This window comes from Aquarana catesbeiana, linkage group LG13 (genome assembly GCF_042186555.1).
Source record: "Aquarana catesbeiana isolate 2022-GZ linkage group LG13, ASM4218655v1, whole genome shotgun sequence".
NCBI lineage: Eukaryota > Metazoa > Chordata > Amphibia > Anura > Ranidae > Aquarana > Aquarana catesbeiana.
This window is the reverse complement of record NC_133336.1, coordinates 192550626-192574232: the sequence shown is the minus strand read 5'-3', so window position 1 is coordinate 192574232 and position 23607 is coordinate 192550626. Positions and strand designations below refer to the sequence as shown.

General features: G+C 43.1%; 1 protein-coding gene across 1 annotated transcript in view; it reads left to right on the top strand.

The window, feature by feature from the left end:
• Positions 1-23607, top strand: part of NTRK1 (neurotrophic receptor tyrosine kinase 1) — a 149641-nt gene that overhangs the window by 106165 nt on the left and 19869 nt on the right. The window contains 3 exon segments of the mRNA XM_073609768.1: positions 18591-18737; positions 19349-19479; positions 21134-21306. Coding sequence (XP_073465869.1) covers positions 18591-18737; positions 19349-19479; positions 21134-21306 — 451 coding nt within the window.

Genomic DNA, 23607 nt, shown 5'->3' with positions numbered 1-23607 from the left:
ACCCCCGCACACACACACACACACACACACACACACACACGCATCTCAGACACTCTGGTGGTGTAATCTCTGTGCTTGAACGTACTAAGACGAAATGTGAGTCCTGCTATTGAGAACCTTCCATGAAAATGTTAGCTGCCCGGTTGTCCTTGACTTCCATATATGGAGATGGCGTTATCTATTTCTGCCCACCCTTTGAGTTAAAGTGACCCTGTCATGTGAGTAAAATGAATCAAGCAAATATACCCGTAAAGAGGATAGGGAATACTTACTTTTCCTGTTCTCCTGAACTCTGCTTTGATCCTGAGAAATAATTACCTAAAATCCACAGGGAAACTGACACTTCCGAGAGTATCAATCTCCTGGGTTCCCCATAGCTCTCATTGGTTACTCCTGCTGATACTTCCAGGAGTGTTGATTTCCTAGGTCCTCAGCTTTCACTGATTCCTCCTGCTGACAGTCCCACAGTTCCAGGAGTTGTGGTCTCTTGACTTCGCTACAGCTCTTTCACTGGTTCCTTCCGATGACACTTCCAAGAATGTTGATCTCCTAGGTCTTCTGCAGCTTTCATTGGTTCCTCCTGCTGACATTTCCAGGACTGTTAATCCCCTGGTTCCCTACAGCTCTTTCACTGGTTAGTCCTGCTTACATTTCCAGATGTTTTAATCTCCTGGGTTCCCCGCTGTTCTCATTGGTTCATCCTGCTGATACTTCCAGGGGTGTCAATCTCATAGATCCTTCTCAACTTTCACATGGTTCCTCCTGCTGACACTTCCAGGAGTTTCGGTCTCTTGGGTTCCCAAAAGCTCTTTCACTGGTTCTTTCTGATGACACTTTTAAGAGTTTTGATCTCCTAGGTCTTCCACGTCTTTCATTGGTTCCTCCTGAAGATGTTTACAGGAGTGTCAATCTGATGGGTTCCCTACAGCTCTTTCACTTGTTACTCTTGCTTACATTTCCAGGAGTGTCTGTCTCCTAGGTCTTCTACTGATTTTATTGGTTCCTCCTGCTGACACTTCTAGGGGTTTTGAGCTCTTGGGTTCTCCAGAACTATCTTACTGGTTCCTTCTGATGACATGTCCGGGTTTATCATTCCCATATGTTCCCCACAGCTATTTCACTTGTTCCTCCTGATAACAGTTTTGGAAGTGTCTATCTCCCAGGCTTTCCACAGCTTTCATTGATTCCTACTATTGACACTTCCATGAGTGCCAATCTCTTTTGTTCTCTGCATCTCTCTCACTAACTCCTCTTGCTGACATTTCCAGGAGATTTGATCTCTTGGGTCCTCCATAGCTCTCTCTCTGGTTCCTCCCTCTAACTTCATCTGATTACAGAATACAGAAGTAACATGGGGTTTAAAGAGAGGAACCAGTTAGAGCTGTGGGGAATCCAGTAGACTGACACTGCTGGAAGTGTTGGTCTTGCAGTGGACTTTGAATGATAATTTTTCGGGATCAAACAAGTATTTTCTCCCTCATCTTCACAGGTGCAAGCTTGCTTAACACATTTTACTTATGCGAAAGGTTGCTTTAAGGTAAAGAGAGAAAATACAGGCTTCCGCTGCTAGCCTTATTTGGCAGGTAGAACATCTCCCATATACTGTATGTATTTCTTCTGTGCATTTAGCTGTTGGTCGGGAGTTCATCTTTATTAATAAAAGAACATTATAAGGAGTGATGGTATGTGCACAGTGTAGCAAATCACAACAATGGGATTTTCACGTTTGTTACTTTAGAACAGTCTTTCTCAACCCGGATTTCGTGGAATCCTAGGGTTCCTCCAGAGGTTGCTAGGGGTTTCTTGAGCAATAAGCACAATAAGCAAACTCAGCCTCGCAAATAAGTAACTACTAACAACAAAGATCTTTTTAGCTATCTAAAAGGGGGGATTCCTCTTAATGACGACAAATGAAAGGACCATTGTCCACAGTGACTATCATATTAATGTAACTTGAGCTGTAGATATAGTAATTAATAGTAAAGGTTTCCAGAGACAAGAAAGTTATTTCAAGGGTTCCTCCATGTTAAAAACTTTGTGAAAGGCTGCTTTAGAACACGGTTCCACAAACTTTCTAAAATGAGCAAGTAATATAATACAATACATTAAAACTGCAAACAGCTTAAAGGGCAAGTACACTTTGGGCTTGTTTACACTTGCTTCAAAATGTGGTATTGGACAAGCTTTTTTAACCACTTGCCGACCGCCTAACGTAGATATACGTCGGCAGAGTGGCACGGGCAGGCAGAATCACGTATATATACGTGATCTGCCTCCCGCGGGCGGGGGGTCCCATCGGACCCCCCCCCGGTGCCAGCGGCGGTCGGCATCTGACTGGGAGCGTCGGGAGGCGAGGGGGAGACCATCCGATCGTGGCCCCCCCCTCGCGATCGCTCCCAGCCAATGGGAATCCTCCTCTGCCTGTGTGTAGTTTCACACAGGCAGAGGATGTGATGTCATCTCTCCTCGGTCTGGCAGTTTCCGTCCAGCGCCGAGGAGAGAAGACATGTAAGTGCACACAACACAAACACACACAGTAGAACATGCCAGGCATACCTTACACCCCCGATCCCCCCCCCGATCGCCCCCCGATCCCCCCCCAATCACCCCCCCCCTGTCACAAACTGACATTAGCAGTATTTTTTTTTTTTTTTTCCTGATTACTGCATAGTGTCAGTTTGTGACAGTTACAATGTTAGGTCAGTGAGTGTTAGGCCCCCTTTAGGTCTAGGATACCCCCCTAACCCCCCCTAATAAAGTTTTAACCCCTTGATCACCCTCTGTCACCAGTGTCACTAAGCGATCATTTTTCTGATCGCTGTATTAGTGTCGCTGGTGACGCTAGTTAGTGAGGTAAATATTTAGGTTCGCCGTCAGCGTTTTATAGCGACAGGGACCCCCATATACTATCTAATAAATGTTTTAACCCCTTGATTGCCCCCTAGTTAACCCTTTCACCAGTGATCACCGTATAACTGTTACGGGTGACGCTGGTTAGTTCGTTTATTTTTTATAGTGTCAGGGCACCCGCCGTTTATTACCGAATAAAAGTTTAGCCCCCTGATCGCCCGGCGGTGATATGCGTCGCCCCAGGCAGCGTCAGATTAGCGCCAGTACCGTTAACACCCACGCACGCAGCATACGCCTCCCTTAGTGGTATAGTATCTGTACGGATCAATATCTGATCCGATCAGATCTATACTAGCGTCCCCAGCAGTTTAGGGTTCCCAAAAACGCAGTGTTAGCGGGATCAGCCCAGATACCCGCTAGCACCTGCGTTTTGCCCCTCTGCCCGGCCCACCCAAGTGCAGTATCGATCGATCACTGTCACTTACAAAACACTAAACGCATAACTGCAGCGTTCGCAGAGTCAGGCCTGATCCCTGCGATCGCTAACAGTTTTTTTGGTAGCGTTTTGGTGAACTGGCAAGCACCAGCCCCAGGCAGCGTCAGGTTAGTGCCAGTACCGCTAACACCCACGCACGCAGCATACGCCTCCCTTAGTGGTATAGTATCTGATCGGATCAATATCTGATCCGATCAGATCTATACTAGCGTCCCCAGCAGTTTAGGGTTCCCACAAACGCAGTGTTAGCGGGATCAGCCCAGATACCTGCTAGCACCTGCGTTTTGCCCCTCCGCCCGGCCCAGCCCAGCCCACCCAAGTGCAGTATCGATCGATCACTGACACTTACAAAACACTAAACGCATAACTGCAGCGTTCGCAGAGTCAGGCCTGATCCTTGCGATCGCTAACAGTTTTTTTGGTAGCGTTTTGGTGAACTGGCAAGCACCAGCGGCCTAGTACACCCCGGTCGTAGTCAAACCAGCACTGCAGTAACACTTGGTGACGTGGCGAGTCCCATAAGTGCAGTTCAAGCTGGTGAGGTGGCAAGCACAAGTAGTGTCCCGCTGCCACCAAGAAGACAAACACAGGCCCGTCGTGCCCATAATGCCCTTCCTGCTGCATTCGCCAATCCTAATTGGGAACCCACCACTTCTGCAGCGCCCGTACTTCCCCCATTCACATCCCCAACCAAATGCAGTCGGCTGCATGAGAGGCATTTTCTTTATGTCCTCCCGAGTACCCCTACCCAACGAACCCCCAAAAAAGATGTCGTGTCTGCAGCAAGCGCGAATATAGGCGTGACACCCGCTATTATTGTCCCTCCTGTCCTGACAATCCTGGTCTTTGCATTGGTGAATGTTTTGAACGCTACCATTCACTAGTTGAGTATTAGCGTAGGGTACAGCATTGCACAGACTAGGCACACTTTCACAGGGTCTCCCAAGATGCCATCGCATTTTGAGAGACCCGAACCTGGAACCGGTTACAGTTATAAAAGTTAGTTACAAAAAAAAGTGTAAAAAAAAAAAAAAAAAAAAAACACATACAAAAATATAAAATAAAAAAAAATAGTTGTCGTTTTATTGTTCTCTCTCTCTCTATTCTCTCTCTATTGTTCTGCTCTTTTTTACTGTATTCTATTCTGCAATGTTTTATTGTTATTATGTTTTATCATGTTTGCTTTTCAGGTATGCAATTTTTTATACCTTACCGTTTACTGTGCTTTATTGTTAACCATTTTTTTGTCTTCAGGTACGCCATTCATGACTTTGAGTGGTTATACCAGAATGATGCCTGCAAGTTTAGGTATCATCTTGGTATCATTCTTTTCAGCCAGCGGTCGGCTTTCATGTAAAAGCAATCCTAGCGGCTAATTAGCCTCTAGACTGCTTTTACAAGCAGTGGGAGGGAATGCCCCTCCCCCCAACGTCTTCCGTGTTTTTCTCTGGCTCTCCTGTCTCAACAGGGAACCTGAAAATGCAGCCGGTGATTCAGCCAGCTGACCATAGAGCTGATCAGAGACCAGAGTGGCTCCAAACATCTCTATGGCCTAAGAAACCGGAAGCTACGAGCATTTTATGACTTAGATTTCGCCGGATGTAAACAGCGCCATTGGGAAATTGGGAAAGCATTTTATCACACCGATCTTGGTGTGGTCAGATGCTTTGAGGGCAGAGGAGAAATCTAGGGTCTAATAGACCCCAATTTTTGCAAAAAAGAGTACCTGTCACTACCTATTGCTATGATAGGGGATATTTACATTCCCTGAGATAACAATAAAAATGATTAAAAAAAAAAAAATGAAAGGAACAGTTTAAAAATAAGATAAAAAAATAATAATAATAAAGAAAAAAAAAAAAAAAAAAAAAAAAAAGCACCCCTGTCCCCCCTGCTCTCGCGCTAAGGCGAACGCAAGCGTCGGTCTGGCGTCAAATGTAAACAGAAATTGCACCATGCATGTGAGGTATCGCCGCGAAGGTCAGATCGAGGGCAGTAAGTTTAGCAGTAGACCTCCTCTGTAAATCTAAAGTGGTAACCTGTAAAGGCTTTTAAAGGCTTTTAAAAATGTATTTAGTTTGTCGCCACTGCACGTTTGTGCGCAATTTTAAAGCATGTCATGTTTGGTATCCATGTACTCGGCCTAAGATCATCTTTTTTATTTCATCAAACATTTGGGCAATATAGTGTGTTTTAGTGCATTAAAATGTAAAAAAGTGTGTTTTTTCCCCAAAAAATGCGTTTGAAAAATCGCTGCGCAAATACTGTGTGAAAAAAAAAAAATGAAACACCCACCATTTTAATCTGTAGGGCATTTGCTTTAAAAAAAAATATATAATGTTTGGGGGTTCAAAGTAATTTTCTTGCAAAAAAAAATTATTTTTTTATGTAAACAATAAGTGTCAGAAAGGGCTTTGTCTTCAAGTGGTTAGAAGTGTGGGTGATGTGTGACATAAGCTTCTAGATGTTGTGCATAAAATGCCAGGACAGTTCAAAACCCCCCCAAATGACCCCATTTTGGAAAGTAGACACCCCAAGCTATTTGCTGAGAGTCATGTTGAGTCCATGGAATAATTTATATTGTGACACAAGTTGCGGGAAAGAGACAATTTTTTATTTTTTTTATTTTTTTTTGCGCAAAGTTGTCACTAAATGATATATTGCTCAAACATGCCATGGGAATATGTGAAATTACACCCCAAAATACATTCTGCTGCTTCTCCTGAGTACGGGGATACCACATGTGTGAGACTTTTTGGGAGCCTAGCCGCGTACGGGACCCCGAAAACCAAGCACCGCCTTCAGGCTTTCTAAGGCCGTAAATTTTTGATTTCACTCTTCACTGCCTATCACAGTTTCGGAGGCCATGGAAAGCCCAGGTGGCAAAAAAACCCCCCAAATGACCCCATTTTGGAAAGTAGACACCCCAAGCTATTTGATGAGAGGTATAGTGAGTATTTTGCAGACCTCACTTTTTGTCACAAAGTTTTGAAAATTGAAAAAAGAAAAAAAAAAAAATTTTTTTCTCGTCTTTCTTTATTTTCAAAAACAAATGAGAGCTGCAAAATACTCACCATGCCTCTCAGCAAATAGCTTGGGGTGTCTACTTTCCAAAATGGGGTCATTTGGGGGGGGTTTGTGCCACCTGGGCATTCCATGGCCTCCGAAACTGTGATAGGCAGTGAGGAGTAAAATCAAAAATGTACGCCCTTAGAAATCCTGAAGGCAGTGATTGGTTTTCGGGGCCCCGTACGCGGCTAGGCTCCCAAAAAGTCCCACACATGTGGTATCCCCATACTCAGGAGAAGCAGCTAAATGTATTTTGGGGTGCAATTCCACATATGCCCATGGCCTGTGTGAGCAATATATCATTTAGTGACAACTTTGTGCAAAAAAAAAAAAAAAAAATTTGTCACTTTCCCGCAACTTGTGTCAAAATATAAAACATTCCATGGACTCAACTTGCCTCAAAGCAAATAGCTTGGGGTGTCTACTTTCCAAAATGGGGTCATTTGGGGGGGTTTTATGTCATCTGGGCATTTTATGGCCTTCAAAACTGTGATAGGTAGTGAGGAGTAAAATCAAAAATGTACGCCCTTAGAAATCCTGAAGGCAGTGATTGGTTTTCGGGGCCCCGTACGCGGCTAGGCTCCCAAAAAGTCCCACACATGTGGTATCCCCATACTCAGGAGAAGCAGCTAAATGTATTTTGGGGTGCAATTCCACATATGCCCATGGCCTGTGTGAGCAATATATCATTTAGTGACAATTTTTTGTAATTTTTTTTTTTTTTTTTTTTTTTGTCATTGTTCAATCACTTGGGACAAAAAAAATGAATATTCAATGGGCTCAACATGCCTCTCAGCAAATTCCTTGGGGTGTCTACTTTCCAAAATGGGGTCATTTGTGGGGGTTTTGTACTGCCCTGCCATTTTAGCACCTCAAGAAACGACATAGGCAGTCATAAATTAAAGGCTGTGTAAATTCCAGAAAATGTACCCTAGTTTGTAGACGCTATAACTTTTGCGCAAACCAATAAATATACACTTATTGACATTTTTTTTACCAAAGACATGTGGCCGAATACTTTTTGGCCTAAATGTATGACTAAAATTGAGTTTATTGGATTTTTTTTAGAACAAAAAGTAGAAAATATCATTTTTTTTCAAAATTTTCGGTCTTTTTCCGTGTATAGCGCAAAAAATAAAAACGGCAGAGGTGATCAAATACTATCAAAAGAAAGCTCTATTTGTGGGAAGAAAAGGACGCAAATTTCGTTTGGGTACAGCATTGCATGACCGCGCAATTAGCAGTTAAAGCGACGCAGTGCCGAATTGTAAAAAGTGCTCTGGTCAGGAAGGGGGTAAAACCTTCCGGGGCTGAAGTGGTTAAAGATCTTTGAATGCCAATGAAAGTCCTGTCACTAAATAAAATAGTTATTTTACAGTCCTGTTCACATGTTATGTTTGCTTTGTTTCAAAAATTATACTCCTTGCCGCTATCTTGGTGATCAAACCATCTCCAAAGCCTCCATAGAAGTCTATGACAACACTCGCCTACAGCTCCTGAAGCTTTTGAGGGGCTATTAACCACTTCAGCCCTGGAAGGTTTTACCCCCTTCCTGACCAGAGCACTTTTTACAATTTGGCACTGCGTCGCTTTAACTTGTAATTGCGCGGTCATGCAATGCTGTACCCAAACGAAATTTGCGTCCTTTTTTTCCCACAAATAGAGCTTTCTTTTGGTGCTATTTGATCACCTCTGGGGTTTTTATTTTTTGCGCTATACACAAAAAAAAGAATTTGAAAAAATATATATATTTTTTACTTTTTGCTATAATAAATATCCCCAAAAATGTTTTTAAAAAACAAATTTCTTCATCAGTTTAGGCCAATATATATTCTTCTACATATTTTTGGTAAAAAAAAAAAAAAATTGCAATAAGCGTATACTGATTGGTTTGCGCAAAGGTTATAGCGTCTACAAACTATGGGAAAGATTTATGGAATCTTTATGGCATTTTAATTTTTTTTACTAGTAATGGCAGTGATCTGCGATTTTTAGCGGTATTGCGATATTGTGGCGGACAGATTGGACACCTTTGACACATTTTTTGGGACCATTGACATTTATACAGCGATCAGTGCTATAAAAATGCACTGATTACTGTGTAAATTACACTGGTAGGGAAGGGGTTAAGACTAGAGGGCGATCAAGGGGTTAAATGTGTGTTCCCTCACTGTGTTCTAACTGTATGGGGATAGGACTGAGTAGGAGAGGAGACATTTCGCTGATCGTACTTACTAGGAACAAACAACATGTCTCCTCTCCTCTGACAGCACAGGGATTTGTCTGTACACACACAAATCCCCGTGCTGGTGCTCGTGCATGCGATTGTGCATGGCCGGCGGCGTTCCTGACCGCCGGTGACGCGCATCGGGTCCCCTGCCGTGCAGCGGGCGCGCCCCTCCGGGTCTTAAAGGAAACCCCGTATATATACGGGGTTTCGCGCAGTGGTGCAGTAAATGTACGCAAGGTAAATCAGCGTTAGCTGCGCATTGTTTTAGAGGTAGATATTGGGAGGAATCCCCCCTTTTAGACTGTAAACATTTGTTTTGTTTCGTATTGGATAGATTAGTTGTTACTATTTCGTTTTGTTGATTCATTTTAGAATTTGTTTAGTTTTGTTTAGTTTAATTTCGCTTAGTTCATTATTTTCTAACGAATTCCAAATCTTCAGAGGGAGTCAGATTCAGATTGTCTGAAAAATTATCAGCCGATTCAAATTCTGTTTGGAGAATAGCTCTACCCCCCCCCCCCCATCACCACCACCACCATGAAGCAAATTCTCCTCATGTTGATACTGATAGGGACAAGGGCCTCTTCCCCACAACCCTGGGCAGTGGTTGTGGGGGCCTCTAGATCCCACCCCAACCCCATGTGAATAAGTACAGTATGTACCCCTACCCATTCACCAAAAAAAGTGTAAAAAGTGAGTATAGACAAAACACGAGTTTTGTCAAGTCCAACTGTCCCCCATTGTAGATCCATCCCCAATCACGACACCCATCGCGCCACCAGACCCGAAGGCTCCCGCCATCTGCTTGCTCGGTCGTCTGACATTTCTTAAATAACTAAGGGGCGGAATCATCCGATGACATCAGCGGGTGACGCCCCCCCCCCGTTGTGATGTCGCAGACAAAGCATTCCCCTGTCGATGATGTCACAAGGCCCGCTGACAACTGAGGAGTCATCGGTTGTTAAAGACGTGACGGCCGGCTTCCCGGCCCGCTCCTTAACGACCTTTACGTTGTTTACACAAAATTTGTCTCGGTCAATCATTTTTCTGGAAGTGTCTGGTGCAGACGTCACATCTAGTGTACAGTGGAGCAGCAGGAAGGTGAGCAGGATCCAGACTAGCAGACAGCATATGTGGTGTGCAACATGGGAACACTATAGCAGAAGGTGAGCGGGAACCAGAGAGAGAGGACTGAAGATCAGCAGAGCTAGGGTACCTGAGCAGGAGAAACTAACCAGATGTCACACATGGTGATCAGCATTGGAGCTATATAGCAGTAAGTGAGCAGTGACCAGGGAGGGAGGAGGAACAGCAGAGCTGGGGGTTACTACTGAGCAGGGGATCTGCTGAACGAGGGTACTTATGAGGTGGAGATCTGCTGAACAAGGGTACTAATACACGCTAAAGACATGCTGGTAGGTTAATTGGCTTCTGTGCAAAATTGGCCCTGGTATATGGGTGTGAGTTGGGGACCTTGGATTGTGGGCTTCTTGAGGGTAGGGACCGATGTGAGTGTGCGATGTATGTGTGGAGCACTGCGTAAATTGACATCGCTATATGGGCACCTTAAATAAATAATAATAGATGAGCATCTTAATGAGACACAATGTACAGGGATAGGGACAATTGTAGGCACGCACTCAGGTTGAACTGGATGGACTGGTGTCTTTATTCAACCTTACCAACTATGTATATGTATGTAATAAGCTGGGGATCTGCTGAACGAGGGTACGAATGAGGTGGGGATCTGCTGAACAGGAGTACTAATGAGCTAAGGATCTGATGAGTGGGGGTACTGCTGAGCCGGGATTCTACTGGGCCCTTTTAAAACAAATAGATAATCACCACACACAGGGCATTTGCCAAGCTTCAATAAAGCTTCAAAAAAGCATGACCGAAGCATCACAGAAGCATCAAAAACACATCAAAAAAGAATGTTGAAGAGGTAGGTGCTTTAATGTCGAAGCAAGTGTAAATGAGCCCTTTCAGTAAAGGGTACAATGGACCATTCACTCCAGCCCCATCTGTGTATTTTGCTGTTTGCCTGGAGTTCAGCTTTAAATTCCGAGTGGTGGTGCTGAAATTGTTTTTCGGCAATATGCATAACTGCATTTTCTAGACTTTAACTAAAGCAGGGAGACGGTGTTTGGAAGCCGCACTTCATTAGTCCTGGTTTTCCCTGCGCCAGCCTCGAAGAAGCTGCTAATTCACTTTTTAAATTGACTCGAGCCTTAAATGGGTTTGATGCGTCTGTTTCCCCAGGGCCCGGCAAGCTAGAGTAGACTGTGCAAAGGGGTAAGATGGAAAAGTAGCTGCTACGAAAGTGTGTCCGTCTACAGAGCAATTAGCATAAACCCTTTCTGCTCCGCTGACAGAAGCAGACGTTTGAGCTTCATTCATTGTTAATGTAGATCTACACCCCATTTGGACGACAGTTAGCTAAAGCCCTGGGTATCATAAACGATAGACTTTTTTTAAATAAAATACTTGTTTTCACCTTTTTTCAACCATACCAGTGCTGCTGACCTCCTACACCTTCTTGTAGCCACATCCTATCTACTTTGACTTTGCTCTGCACGAACACAGAGGACAATGCTTGTGCAATATGGGTTGGCATGGCCACTTGTCATCTCCACCAGTGTTGCATGTGATAGGGTGACGGTGCAGGAGCAAAACAGGAAGCCAGTTATCATGCTATAGCAGGATGTGCCCAAACAAGATCACTCAAGGTAGGATCACCAGGTATTATTGCAATGAAATTGGCATATTAAGTCATTGGGGGTTATCACTTCTGCCTTGTAGCATTGTGGTCACTGGTTTGAATTTTTCTCCAGACACTATCTGCATGAAGCTTGCATGTTCTCCATGGGTTTCCACCAGGTTCTCCAATTTCCTTGACTAGTGTAGCCCAGATATCTCCAACCTTCTTAAGCTGCCCAACCACTCATACTCCACAATCCCCTTCTTACCAGTCTAACTTAACAAGACCACACCTGAATTTGGAGTATAAATGGCCATAGCAGCCTTTTATTAACAAAATATTAATAATTCAAAAACTTTTAACATATAACATCTGTAATGACAACTGTCCACCCTCAGCCTGTTGGTCTTTGACGGCACCCCAAACTTCACACATCTTCCACCACTACAATGCGGGACCTTTTTTCCATGATAGGCCTCCAGCCGTACCACACCAGCTCAGAGACAACCCCCTTCCCGCAGTGCAACCATTACCGTATTCCAGCTAACTATTCCAACTGGAATACACCAGAGGGGCACATACTACCGATGAGCCCCCCAACACTTCCATCTCGTATGTTTTCTGACACCATCAAAGACCAAAAACACAGCCGTTAACTCCTCTGCTATGATGAAACCGATTTCCACTTCACCTGAAATTAAATAAAAACAAACAGACAAAGGCCTCATGCCCATGGGCGTATTAAAGAACGAGCTGCAAAGCTAGTACCGACACCAGGAAAAAAGCTGCGTTAAAACTCAATTTTTTTCACGTTTTGCATTGGCGTCAATGCGCGTTTAGCCACGCTAGCTTTCAGCCGCGTTCCCTATGGAAGCCCCTTGATTTGAATAGAAGTCGCACCAGAAGTCGGATCCAGATGATCTGACTTCCGGTGGGACTTGTGTGCTGAGAATCTTGAAGGGGAACCCCGACAAAATGATGGGGTGATGACATCACAAGGGGAGTGGCCTCTAACTTATGTCATCGGGTGGCCTTGCCCAATGCCAATATAAGTCATTGCACACGGCGGACCCAGCGTTCCCCCGGGAGATCGCGTTGAGTCAACATCGGAAGAAGAACAGAGGGAGAAGACCCAGGAAAAGAGCAGAATATAGTGGAGAGAGAGGACAGCGCAGAGAGGAGAAGAACCGGAGAGGGGAGAACACGTCGCTAGAAGAGGGAGAAGAGCCAGAGCGGCCTTAATAAAGTACTTTAAAAATCTGTGTAGTGTGTTTATTTTTTACACTTTTTTATTTAAGTGAATGGGTAGGGGTACGATTCACCTAGGGTGGGGGCCGTGATCTGGGGGGCCCCTTGTTAAAGGGGGCTTCCAGATCACGATAAGTCCCCACCCGCAGACCCCGACAACCACCGGGCAAGGGTTGTTGGGAAGAGGCCTTGTCCTCATCAACATAGGGAACCATTGATTTTGAATAGAGACAGAGAAACGCTGGACGAGGCATAACGCTGTGTATACAGCATTAAGCCTCTTTAAATTGCGTTTAACATCTTTTACCGGCGTCTGGCGTTTTTACAGCTCTAGTGCTGGAGCCTCAGAACGCACTGATCCTGCATTTTTTTTGGAGCTTAAAAACGCCTATGCCACTTACAGCTCAAAAACACCATGGTGGGCATGAGGCCATAGGCTAACATGTAGAGGCATTTTTAAGCTGCAAAAAAACGCTCATAAAAGCGTCTGTAAAAATGTCCGTGGGCATGAGGCCAAACGACCAAACCAACAACACAGGCAGGGTGGGTGGGAAACTGCTTCCTCCTTTCTGCTCTTTTCTCTGCTGCCCGGAAGTCCCGCCTCCCCTTAATAAATACCCCTCCTCCCACTCTGTCTTCTCCAATCTGTACCATACCCTTCTTCTCACACTTTCCTGATTAACCATTTGTTGTCTCCCCTCTACACACTGTCATGCCCGGCCCTGAACTACTTTCTTCTTTCTCTATTGGTTCCGGGACCCCACTTTCATACCCCAAAAACATGCTGGTAGGTTAATTGGCTCCTGTCCAGATTGACCCTAGTATGCATAAGCGTGTATTTACGGTATACATGTGGGACAGGGACCTCAGATTGTAAGCTCACTAATGGCAGTAACTGATGTGAATATACAGTATGTAAAACACCGCGTAAACTGTCGGGGTTATATTAATACATGCAATAAATATATGGGCAGGTGCAGTCTACTTTTTCCACTGCAGGTGGCAGTCTTCTGCTGCGACACTGCAGTTAGAGAGGAAGTCAAGAACATGGTTCCTCTATGGTTTTCTGGGTCACTGGGTAAGTTATCCAATTGGATGATGCCGCCCGATGTAACTAGTAGCCGTCTTGGGTCAGGCAGAGCCTTTTTAAGGCCCTGGCTTCCAGGGTTTGCACACATTTTGTAAGTGAGGAGAGAGGGGAAAGGTACCCCGCCTGGTAGGAACAGAACTAGCATCAGGGAAAGGTTTCTGACAAGGAGGGAAAGCAGAGGGCTCCCATCTTCTCTGGACATCTTCCTGCTTGGGCTTGAGGCGACCAGGCCGCACTCTGCCCCTCTCAACCAATTTTCTCCCCATGGTCTGAGACTAACCAAAACCAACCATGTTCTGCAGCCAGGGTCCTTGATTTCTCTGAGGTCTGGAGCTACTTTACTTATTCCTAATCCATAATAGGTTCACTATAAGTACTATTCTCATAGAGAATATATATATATATATACACTCTCCGGACACTTTATTAGGTACACCTTGCTAGTACTGGGTTGGACCCCCTTTTGCCTTCAGAATTGCCTTAATTCTTTGTGGCATAGATTCTACAAGGTGTTGGAAACATTCCTCACAGATTTTGGTTCTTATTGACATGATAGCATCACGCAGTTGTTGCAGATTTGTCGGCTGCACATCTATGATTGGAATCTCACATTCCACCACATCCCAAAGGTGCTCTATTGGATTGAGATCTGGTGACTGTGGAGGCCATTGGAGTACAGTGACCTCATTGTCCAGTGGTGAGATGATTTGAGCTTTGTGACATGGTGCATTATCCTGCTGGAAGGAGCCATCAGAAGATGGGTACACTGTAGTCATAAATGGATGGACATGGTCAGCAACAATACTCAGGTAGGCCGCTGTGTTGAAATGATGCTCATTTGGCACTAAGGAGGCCAAGGGGTGCCAAGAAAATATCCCCCACACCATTACACCACCACCACCAGCCTAAAATGTTCCGTAGAGGGACTTCTGCGCTACTATACCAATTAGAGGGACTTCTGCGCTACTATACCAATACCGGGTTCCCTGAGGAAGTCATGTCATATGACGTAACGCGTAGGACGTAACCGGAATCACATAGCGCGGACCGGAACTGACGTATTGGGTATCGTGTCATGCTGTTTCCCTGTTTATGTTTGGCGCATTCAATTATACTGCAGTGTAAGCGGCTATTTTTTAATAAATCCACTTTCATTTACGTTATCACCCTATTGGAGGCTTAATTATTATTTTTCATGTGGATCTCACCAACCACTTGGAGAGGATTTTCCCCATAAACATCACAGATAAACATCATTATTCCTGCAGCGTGGACCGCATCCCAGAGGATACATTCAGGCATATTTGTTATGCCGTTAAGGTGGGAGTTCTGGGAGCACGTAGCAGTGGTGTGATTATCACGAAAGTCACAAGATCATCTATCAACCTTTTTGTTGCTTTTTCTTTTGTTGAACTTTATTCATCAACACTATACTCACTTTATATCATCACCATTGGACTGTTTGATTATTCACTTATTTGATGGTGTATATTGGATTTGATTTATTTACACATCATTATTATTGTTATCAAGACTACTTTCACATACGTATCACACACTATCAATATTGGAGATTTCATATCACATATTTTTTATTCACTCTTAGGCTCACATATGTTAGAGGTGTTGCGCAGGATCACTTGCATATACCATTTATTTATGTGTGCAATATTTTGAGCCTGAAACGTTGATACAAGGCAGGATGGATCCATGCTTTCATGTTGTTTATGCCAAATTCTGACCCCACCATCTGAGTGTTGCAGCTGCAATCGAGACTTATCAGACCAGGCCACGTTTTTCCAATCTTCTATTGTCCAATTTTGGTGAGCCTGTGTGAATTGTAGCCTCAGTTTCCTGTTCATAGCTGACAGGAGTGGCACCCGGTGTGGTCTTCTGCTGCTGTAGCCCATCTGCTTCAAGGTTCAATGTGTTGTGCATTCAGAGATGGTATTCTGAATACCTTGGATGTAAGGAGTGGTTATTTGAGTTACTGTTGCTTTTCTATCATCTAGAACCCATTCTCCTCTGACTTCTGACATCAGCAAGGCATTTATGTCCACACAACTACCGCTCACTGCATATTTTCTCCTTTTCGGGTCATTCTCTGTAAACCCGAGAGATGGTTGTGCATGGAATTTTTTGAAATACTCAGACCAGCCCTGTCTGGCACCAACAACCATACCACGTTCCAAGTCAATTAATTCCCCTTTCTTTCTCATTCTGATGCTTGCTTCAAACTTCCGCAAGTCGTCTTCACCACGGCTAGATGCCTAAATGCATTGAGTTGCTGCCATGTGATTGGCTGATTAGCAATTTGTGTTACCAAGCAATTGAACAGGTGTACCTAATAAAGTGGCCGGTGAGTGTATGTGTATATATATATATATATATATATATATATATATATATATATATATATATATATATAGCATTCTGCATTCCCTGTTTCTATGTTGCCCACACTATTCACATATTGATCTGTCTTCCATTTTGTATCCTGCTCATATTACTCAGTAAATGGAAAAAATGACTTGAGACATTACTGAACGGCCAAGAGCATTTAAGCAGCCATTTAAAGGTATAGATTGCCCGAGCTTTTTGTACTACAGAGAGACTTCTTGGGTCTTTAGAGACTACATACCATGTGGAAGCAGTTAAAAACACAATCTTATTTCCCGACTATTCCTATTTTAGTGGAATGATTAAAATCTTAGGCCTGCTCTAATTTAGATGAAGGAGGGGCTTGTGTGGAGGCCATTCATATAATTTAAATATTTTAACGGGATACTCCCCTTTTGATTTTTTTTCTTCTCTACTTCTAAGGTATTTTCCATTTAGTGCCTTCTGACAAATGTTTAACATTTATGTACTGCTTAAAGAGATACTTTACTCCGTAATTTTTGCTTATATTAGATAAAGCAGTTAAGGGGATCAGCCTAAGATAAATATTCTCAATGTGTGTTATTATTTTTAAAACCTTATTTTTGTCTATAATTTATTTATATGTACATGGGGGAAGCCATATTTTCTCCTTACAGTTCAAACTCTGCTCCCTGCTCAGCAGTGCTGCATAATGATTCTGGAGATGCTCATAGGGTGAACCTTCTTGAGAGCTATCCACGCCTGGTCACTGAGCCCAGTGGGCCCTAGTTTTGGAATAAGGCATGAGTGAGCTCTTGTTTTGGAATATGGCACCAGTGAGCCCTAGTTTTGGAACCTGGCATCAGTAAGCCCTAATTTTGAAATACGGCACTAGTGAACCCTAGTGTTGGAATAAGGCACCAGTAAGCCCTTGCTTTAAAATACAGCACCAGTGAACCCAAGCTTTGGAATATGGCACCAGTGAGCCCTAGTTGTGAAACACAGAACTCTTGTCCTTTAAGCTGTTTGAACATGGCACCAGTGAGTCCTAGTTTTGGAATATGGCACTAGTGAGCCCTAGTTTGGAATACAGCATCAGGGAGCCCTAGTTTTGGAATACGGCACCAGGGAGCCCTAGTTTTGGAATATGGCACCAGTGTGCCCTAGCTTTGTAATATGGCACCAGTGAACCCTAGTATTGGAATATGGCACCATTATGCCCTAGCTTTTTAATACGGCATCAGTGCGCCCTAGCTTTGGAATGTGGCACCGGTGAACCCTAGTTTTGGAGTACGGGATCAGTGAGCTCTGGTTTTGGAATACAGCATCAGTGAGCCCTAGTTTTGGAATATGGCACCAGTCAGTAAGCCCTAGTTTTGGAATATGGCACCAGTGAGCCTTAGTTTTGTAATATGGTATCAGTGAGCCCTAGTTTTGGAATACAGCATAAGTGAGCCCTGGTTTTGGAATACAGCATCAGTGAGCCCTAGTTTTGGAATATGGCACCAATGAGCTTTAGATTTGGAATATGGCACCAATGAGCTCTAGTTTTGGAATATGGCCCCAGTGAGCCCTAGTTTTGGAATACGACAACAGTGAGCCCTAGTCTTGAAATACAACACCCATGAGCCCTAGTTTTGAACTGTGTTCCAAAATCTATTTATTTATTATTTGCCACCCTGTACACATACCTTCTCTTCTTCTAATGCTCTCTTATTACAGCTGAACTCCTGCCAAACCATTAAACACACAAATTAAATACATACTGTATAAGAAAGCTGTTTTATCTGCCAAGGGTCTTGTATTTCTGTCCATCCAGTCCTGAGCTTTACACTTCTCTACCACACAGGACAACCCTGTCTGGCAATACAAAGACCTTATTCTGTTGAGCTGCTGTTAACCTCTTGCCAGCCACGTCATAGAGAGTGGGCTTTAATGCCCTTGGGGTCCACACATGTGTCCATGGATGGTAGAGCTTTCTGTGCTGAGGGCGCACTAATTGCTCCCGGTCTCTACTAATGGTTGAGAGCCAGCAGGACCGGCCCCCGATCATGTGACCCGTGACAACCTATCACAGCAGTCACATGATTGTCTGGTCCTGCTAGCCCCCAAGCATAAAGACCCTGCTAAAAAAGATGCCGGGACTGGACAGAAAGGGGTTAAATAACACTTACAGCCCTTGCCCCTCGCACATCCTGTGAATGGACTGTGAAGGGAGAAGCAGGAGAATGGTGAGCTCCACTCTCTTTTACCCTGATCTCTCTTCCTATCAGCATGCTCCTTGTTGGCACATGAGTACTGTACAATAACTAATTAGCTCCTTGTACTTCTTCTTCCTCTCCCACTCTGAGCTCTGCTGTACAGGAACTGCAAGATACAGATACAAATTTAGGCGCTTACACGTCTTAAATGTGTGTGAACTTTATATCTGCTCAGAGTTGAGCTTTAAATAAGCCCGAGAGCGGCTAGGTTTTCCACTATTATCTTATTGGCGTAGGATACTTTTAGTAAATCTGTATTCACTTTTTTTGTATTTATGTTTTAGGAGCGGCTGTGTTGGCGCAAGAAGACGACCTGGCAATGTCTCTCCATTTCATGAATTTTGGGGCCAGTCCTCTTACTTCTGCTGAAGGAAAGCTGGATGGGGTTAAACCAAACTTTATTGAGAATCCTCAATACTTCTGCGATGCATGTGAGTTCCTTTCCATAGCAGTAATTTCCAGATAGGTACTATGGTTAGGCATAGACTGGCAAAGGTCTTTCCTAGAAGGACATCTGCCATAGAACTGAGTATGCCCAAGTGCCTAAAAAGACCACTATGCAAGCAGTACTTCCATAGTTTCCAATTGGTTTTGGTTTCCAGGGACTCATGGTGTGAAGATTTCTTCCAGGATTAAAATATGCAGTAGGGTTGGTGCACATCCAAAGGAATTCTGTGGACATTTGATTGGACAATAGAATGATATCTACTGTAAAAGATTTCCATACAACTCTTAGGGAACAAACTTGCTTGCTTCACTTAAAGTGCACCTATTCGGTAAAACTGAAGACTTCGTGTCCTGTGGCCAGTATGCTAAGTTTGCATTTAAAATTAAGAGCCATATATTCTCCAGTTTATATTATGTAATATATTTTTTCATTCATGGAGTACTTGGTGGTCTTCTGACACAGTATGGAATGTGATAAGGTTTAATACTCCAGCATAGCATCAAAGCAACTATAGGATTTAGTTTCAAACTTTAGCTGCTTTAATAAGCCCCTTGTACTTTTTCCTTTGAGTGACTGAGATATGTTACCTTACAGGTGTCCAGCATATCAAGAGAAGGGACATTTTGCCCAAGTGGGAGCTGGGTGAAGGGGCTTTTGGCAAAGTCTATCTGGCCGAATGCTACAGTCTGAGTTCAGAACAAGAGAAGACCCTGGTGGCTGTAAAGGTGACTTGAAAGTATTTGATTCATTTCTTAAAGAAATGCAAATTCTTATGTTACCTCTGTGTGTTTATACGGAAGGTAATTAGCTCTGCTGAGATTTGGTAAGTATTCCTTAAGACAGATGTTACACACCAAGCCAAGAGCCATATAACCAACACTCTGAAAAGATTGTCTTTGGACTCTAAAGTTTGCCATAGACTTTAGAGAACAGTCAGATGTGTTAGAGTGTCCCCTTGGCCAGTTTCTCTGTTATATTGGAACACTGTAGTCACACTAACGCTGCTCCTTATGTTAATGGAGAAAGAGACAATCTCAAGGAAGGGGAAGACCACTGTAGTTAGTCAAGGTTTTGTAATCATTTTGTTCCTTGATAATCCTTGTTCAGGGCTGGTGGGCCCTTTATCCTAGACATTGGGAATGTTGCTCCATCTGGACAAAAAGGAGGCCAGATGGAGAAGCTGTCATCAACTGTCTATGTCTGAATTGTCTTTTGCTTTTGAGCATCTAGGAGTCTTTTTGGTTCTTAACACCTTGCATTTAGAGGGTTAGTCCACTTAAAACTGGTTTCTTAATTTTAAGTAAATGCAAGAGTTCGTCATTTCTGATATCTCAAAGACCTGAGATAATGCTCAAGTCCCAGGCCTGCAAAAAAGCCATGGACTCTATGGGTTGGGAGGTGGATTTACACTATCCAAGTTGAGTTTTAATTATTTTTAGCACTACAAAACAACAAAAAGAGGGTGTACCAGCCTAGCTCATTACTTTAATAGACACTTTATTAATGGATAAAAGCTAGTGATGTACTCACAAACGCATATAAACAGCAAGCATATCAAAGAATAATGATGCAACTATAGCCAGACCCACTACACTTGACTTATAACATGGCAAGTCCCTTCAGTGTACAATTAGGATTATGTGTTTCAAGGGGCAGCCTCCTTCTTCAGAACCAAGCTAATGTGTTTCGAGGGGCAGCTCCTCTTCTTCAGATCCAAGAGGCTGCCCCTCGAAACATATAAGCCATATTGGATGCTCTTTTTGTTGTTTTGTAGTGCTGCACATTAAGGGACACCATCAGATCTAAGAGAGTGGCAATGAGTGTGAGTGCCATACTAATAAGATGGGGGAGTGGAAAATTAGACTCTAATCTACACATTTGAGTTAAGGAGTTGTTCTTATAGTTTCATTTTTTTTTTTACAGTGTGCACATGAAGTAGGTAAGATTTAAACAGAAGCGTTGTCAGTAAACAAGCCAAAGGTCAGGAACGAGTGATTGCAGGTTGGGATCAAGCAGAAGCATAGTCGAGGAACAAGCCAAAGGTCGGTAACGAGTGGTAGTGAAAATAAGGATGGAAGCAGGAGTGACATGGGTGAGATATTGGCTGAAGAGAGCACAATAATCTGGCAAACAGGAAGTGCAAAGGCATGGCCCAAATAGGAAGTTCATGGGAGGTGTAAAGGATTCAAGGTTTAAGAGGCACAAGGCAGGGTTGTATAAGGAATCAGGGAAGGCACTGTCCAGCATCTCAGCAAGGAAAGATACTGTCAGACACAACAGAGGTTGCATGTTCAGATCCGGGTCTTGAAAAAGATATTGCTCTGTTTATTTAATACACTGATAAATCTTTCAGAATGATAAATGCTTGTGTCCTTCCAGGCCCTTAAAGAAGCAACGGAGAGTGCAAAACAGGACTTCCAGCGTGAAGCCGAGCTTCTAACTGTCCTACAACATGAACACATTGTGAAGTTCTATGGCGTGTGTACTGATGGAGAGCCTCTCCTCATGGTGTTTGAGTACATGAAACATGGAGACCTCAACCGTTTCCTCAGGTCAGAACAACCCGCAACCCATACATATCAATCACTAGGGATGAGTGCTGGTCAGGGTTTTTAACTTCAGCAAAAAATCATGAGATTTGGAGAGCATTTTTCCCATTTAAATGGGAAAGTCAAAATGAAACTAAACCCACATCATAAAAAAAACTAGCAATAAATGGTTTATTACATGCTGTTCATACTCAGTCACTATGAGATTCGTTTTATATATTCTGCAAAACACCTGGTTGATCCTGCTGTTCTCTATCTCCCCCTTCTGTCCATGTCCCCAATTCATCTAAGGATTTTGCAGAGCAGTGTTGGCAACTCTGCACATGCTCAGTTTTCAGTGAGTTTCTATGCTGAGCATTTCCTGCCAATCACATCTGAGCAGCCCATATGACTATAGAGCAGTGGGTCTCACCTCTTGTCCCCAGGACCCACTAACAGGCCAGATTTTAAGTATAACCTTGGGGAGATGCAGACTAGAATACTGCAATAATATAATCAAATGATATCACCTGTGATGCATTTCAGTTATCTTGCAACCTGGCCTGTTAGTTGGTCCTGAGGACAGGAGTTGAGAACCACTGCTCTAGAGTCACACATTGGGGTGTATACACAGTGGTAAATGACGGCCCACTCCCTTCCTCCTCCATGCCGACTAACTAGCTATATACAATGGGGGGGATATTACATGTAGATTGATGGAGGCTTTACCTGCCTCTTACTCTAAGACTCGAGGCTGGAGGGGCGTGACACAGCCTGTGATTGGCAGAAATCCACCCACACCATGTTATTGCCCAAACATAATAAAGATTTAATTTCAAATATATATTTGTATGACAATTTAAAACAGTTTATTGATATCAATTATTTATTTTTACTCTGTATTCCTTTTTTTTTTTTTTTTTAACATGTGACCAGCAGCAGAGGACTAGAAGCTCCTCCTGCCACTGTTTCCCTGCACACAGGCTGGAATTGAGCTGACCGATTAGGAAAAGGGTATTTAGATGAAGTATTTTTAATTAAAATAATTACAGTGCCATCATCCATGTACAGAAATAGAAGGGACAATGTGATTTAGATTGTGTGTGTAGAGTATCACTTTAAGGTGGTTTTAGACATTTTTAAGGGTTCAATGGAATTGAAATGACTTCTGAGGGTTACAGCACATCCTGTTACCTATTCTGGACCAAAAAGTGCCCTGTTAGCCTCATTATCATTTGTTTCACAAAAAGAAAAAAAGCAGATAGAAAAAAAGTAAAGTAAAACATTTGAAGGGGTTGTACACAAACAACAATCAAATACACAGGAAAAAAAAAACAATAAATTCACAAAAAAAAAAAAAAACATGAAGTAAAACAAGCTGTCCTCGATGAGCAAAATTTCCACTTTGGTGGCAAAATCAACGTTTGTCCAAATCACTCCCTTTATCCAATCACATGCGCCCAGTGCAGAATACGAGAATGAGCTCTCTCATTTTTGTAGATTTGATACCATAACACGTTTCTCAGGTCAACAAACCCGCTTCATCAGGAGACATAAGGAGCTAAGTATCTTTATGGAACAGCAACACATTTTTGTACTTTTGATACCATACACCTTTCTTGTAAATCCCCTACAACCACAGCTTCATACTTGTTATAAATGCATAACACATTTCCATATTTTCTTGGCTGAAGAGGGGACCTCTCAACGCATTTCTCAGGTCAACAGACATGCTTCATCAGGAGATATAAAGAGGTAAGTATCTTTGTAGAACAGCAACACATATTGAAACAGTTATACAAAATATTATCTCAGTTCAAATGTTCACATGTGTCTCAACAGGCAGCATGTTGGCCTTATGAATGCTTCTTTTATAAAAAAATGTTCAGTTTCGTTCGATAATTCGGATGACAAATGAATCTGAATTGCGTTCCAATTCGGATGAACATGATGCCAGCCGATATTGTCCAATCAGCTCATGCCATTTCCCTTGGTGGGTTGGACTAGCGTCCGCATTCCGATTTGAATTGGTCCGATTTCATAATGTGTCAAATGCAGTATATACAAATCTTCTGGAAAAAACTGCAACATTTTTCAAATCCACCTAGACCAATGAATATATAAAAAGGAATGTCGAAGATACAAATTTAATTCCGAAAGCGAATTGGTTCAACATAATGTTGACCAAACGAAATCGTTCAATGAATAAATGCATCTGAAACTAAACGAAAATGTCCGGTGTGCACATGTCTACACTTGATCATTTAACTATATTCATCAGTTTACCCTCTCTGTAGAGGATGGATGGCTTAGTGTTTCGAGAAG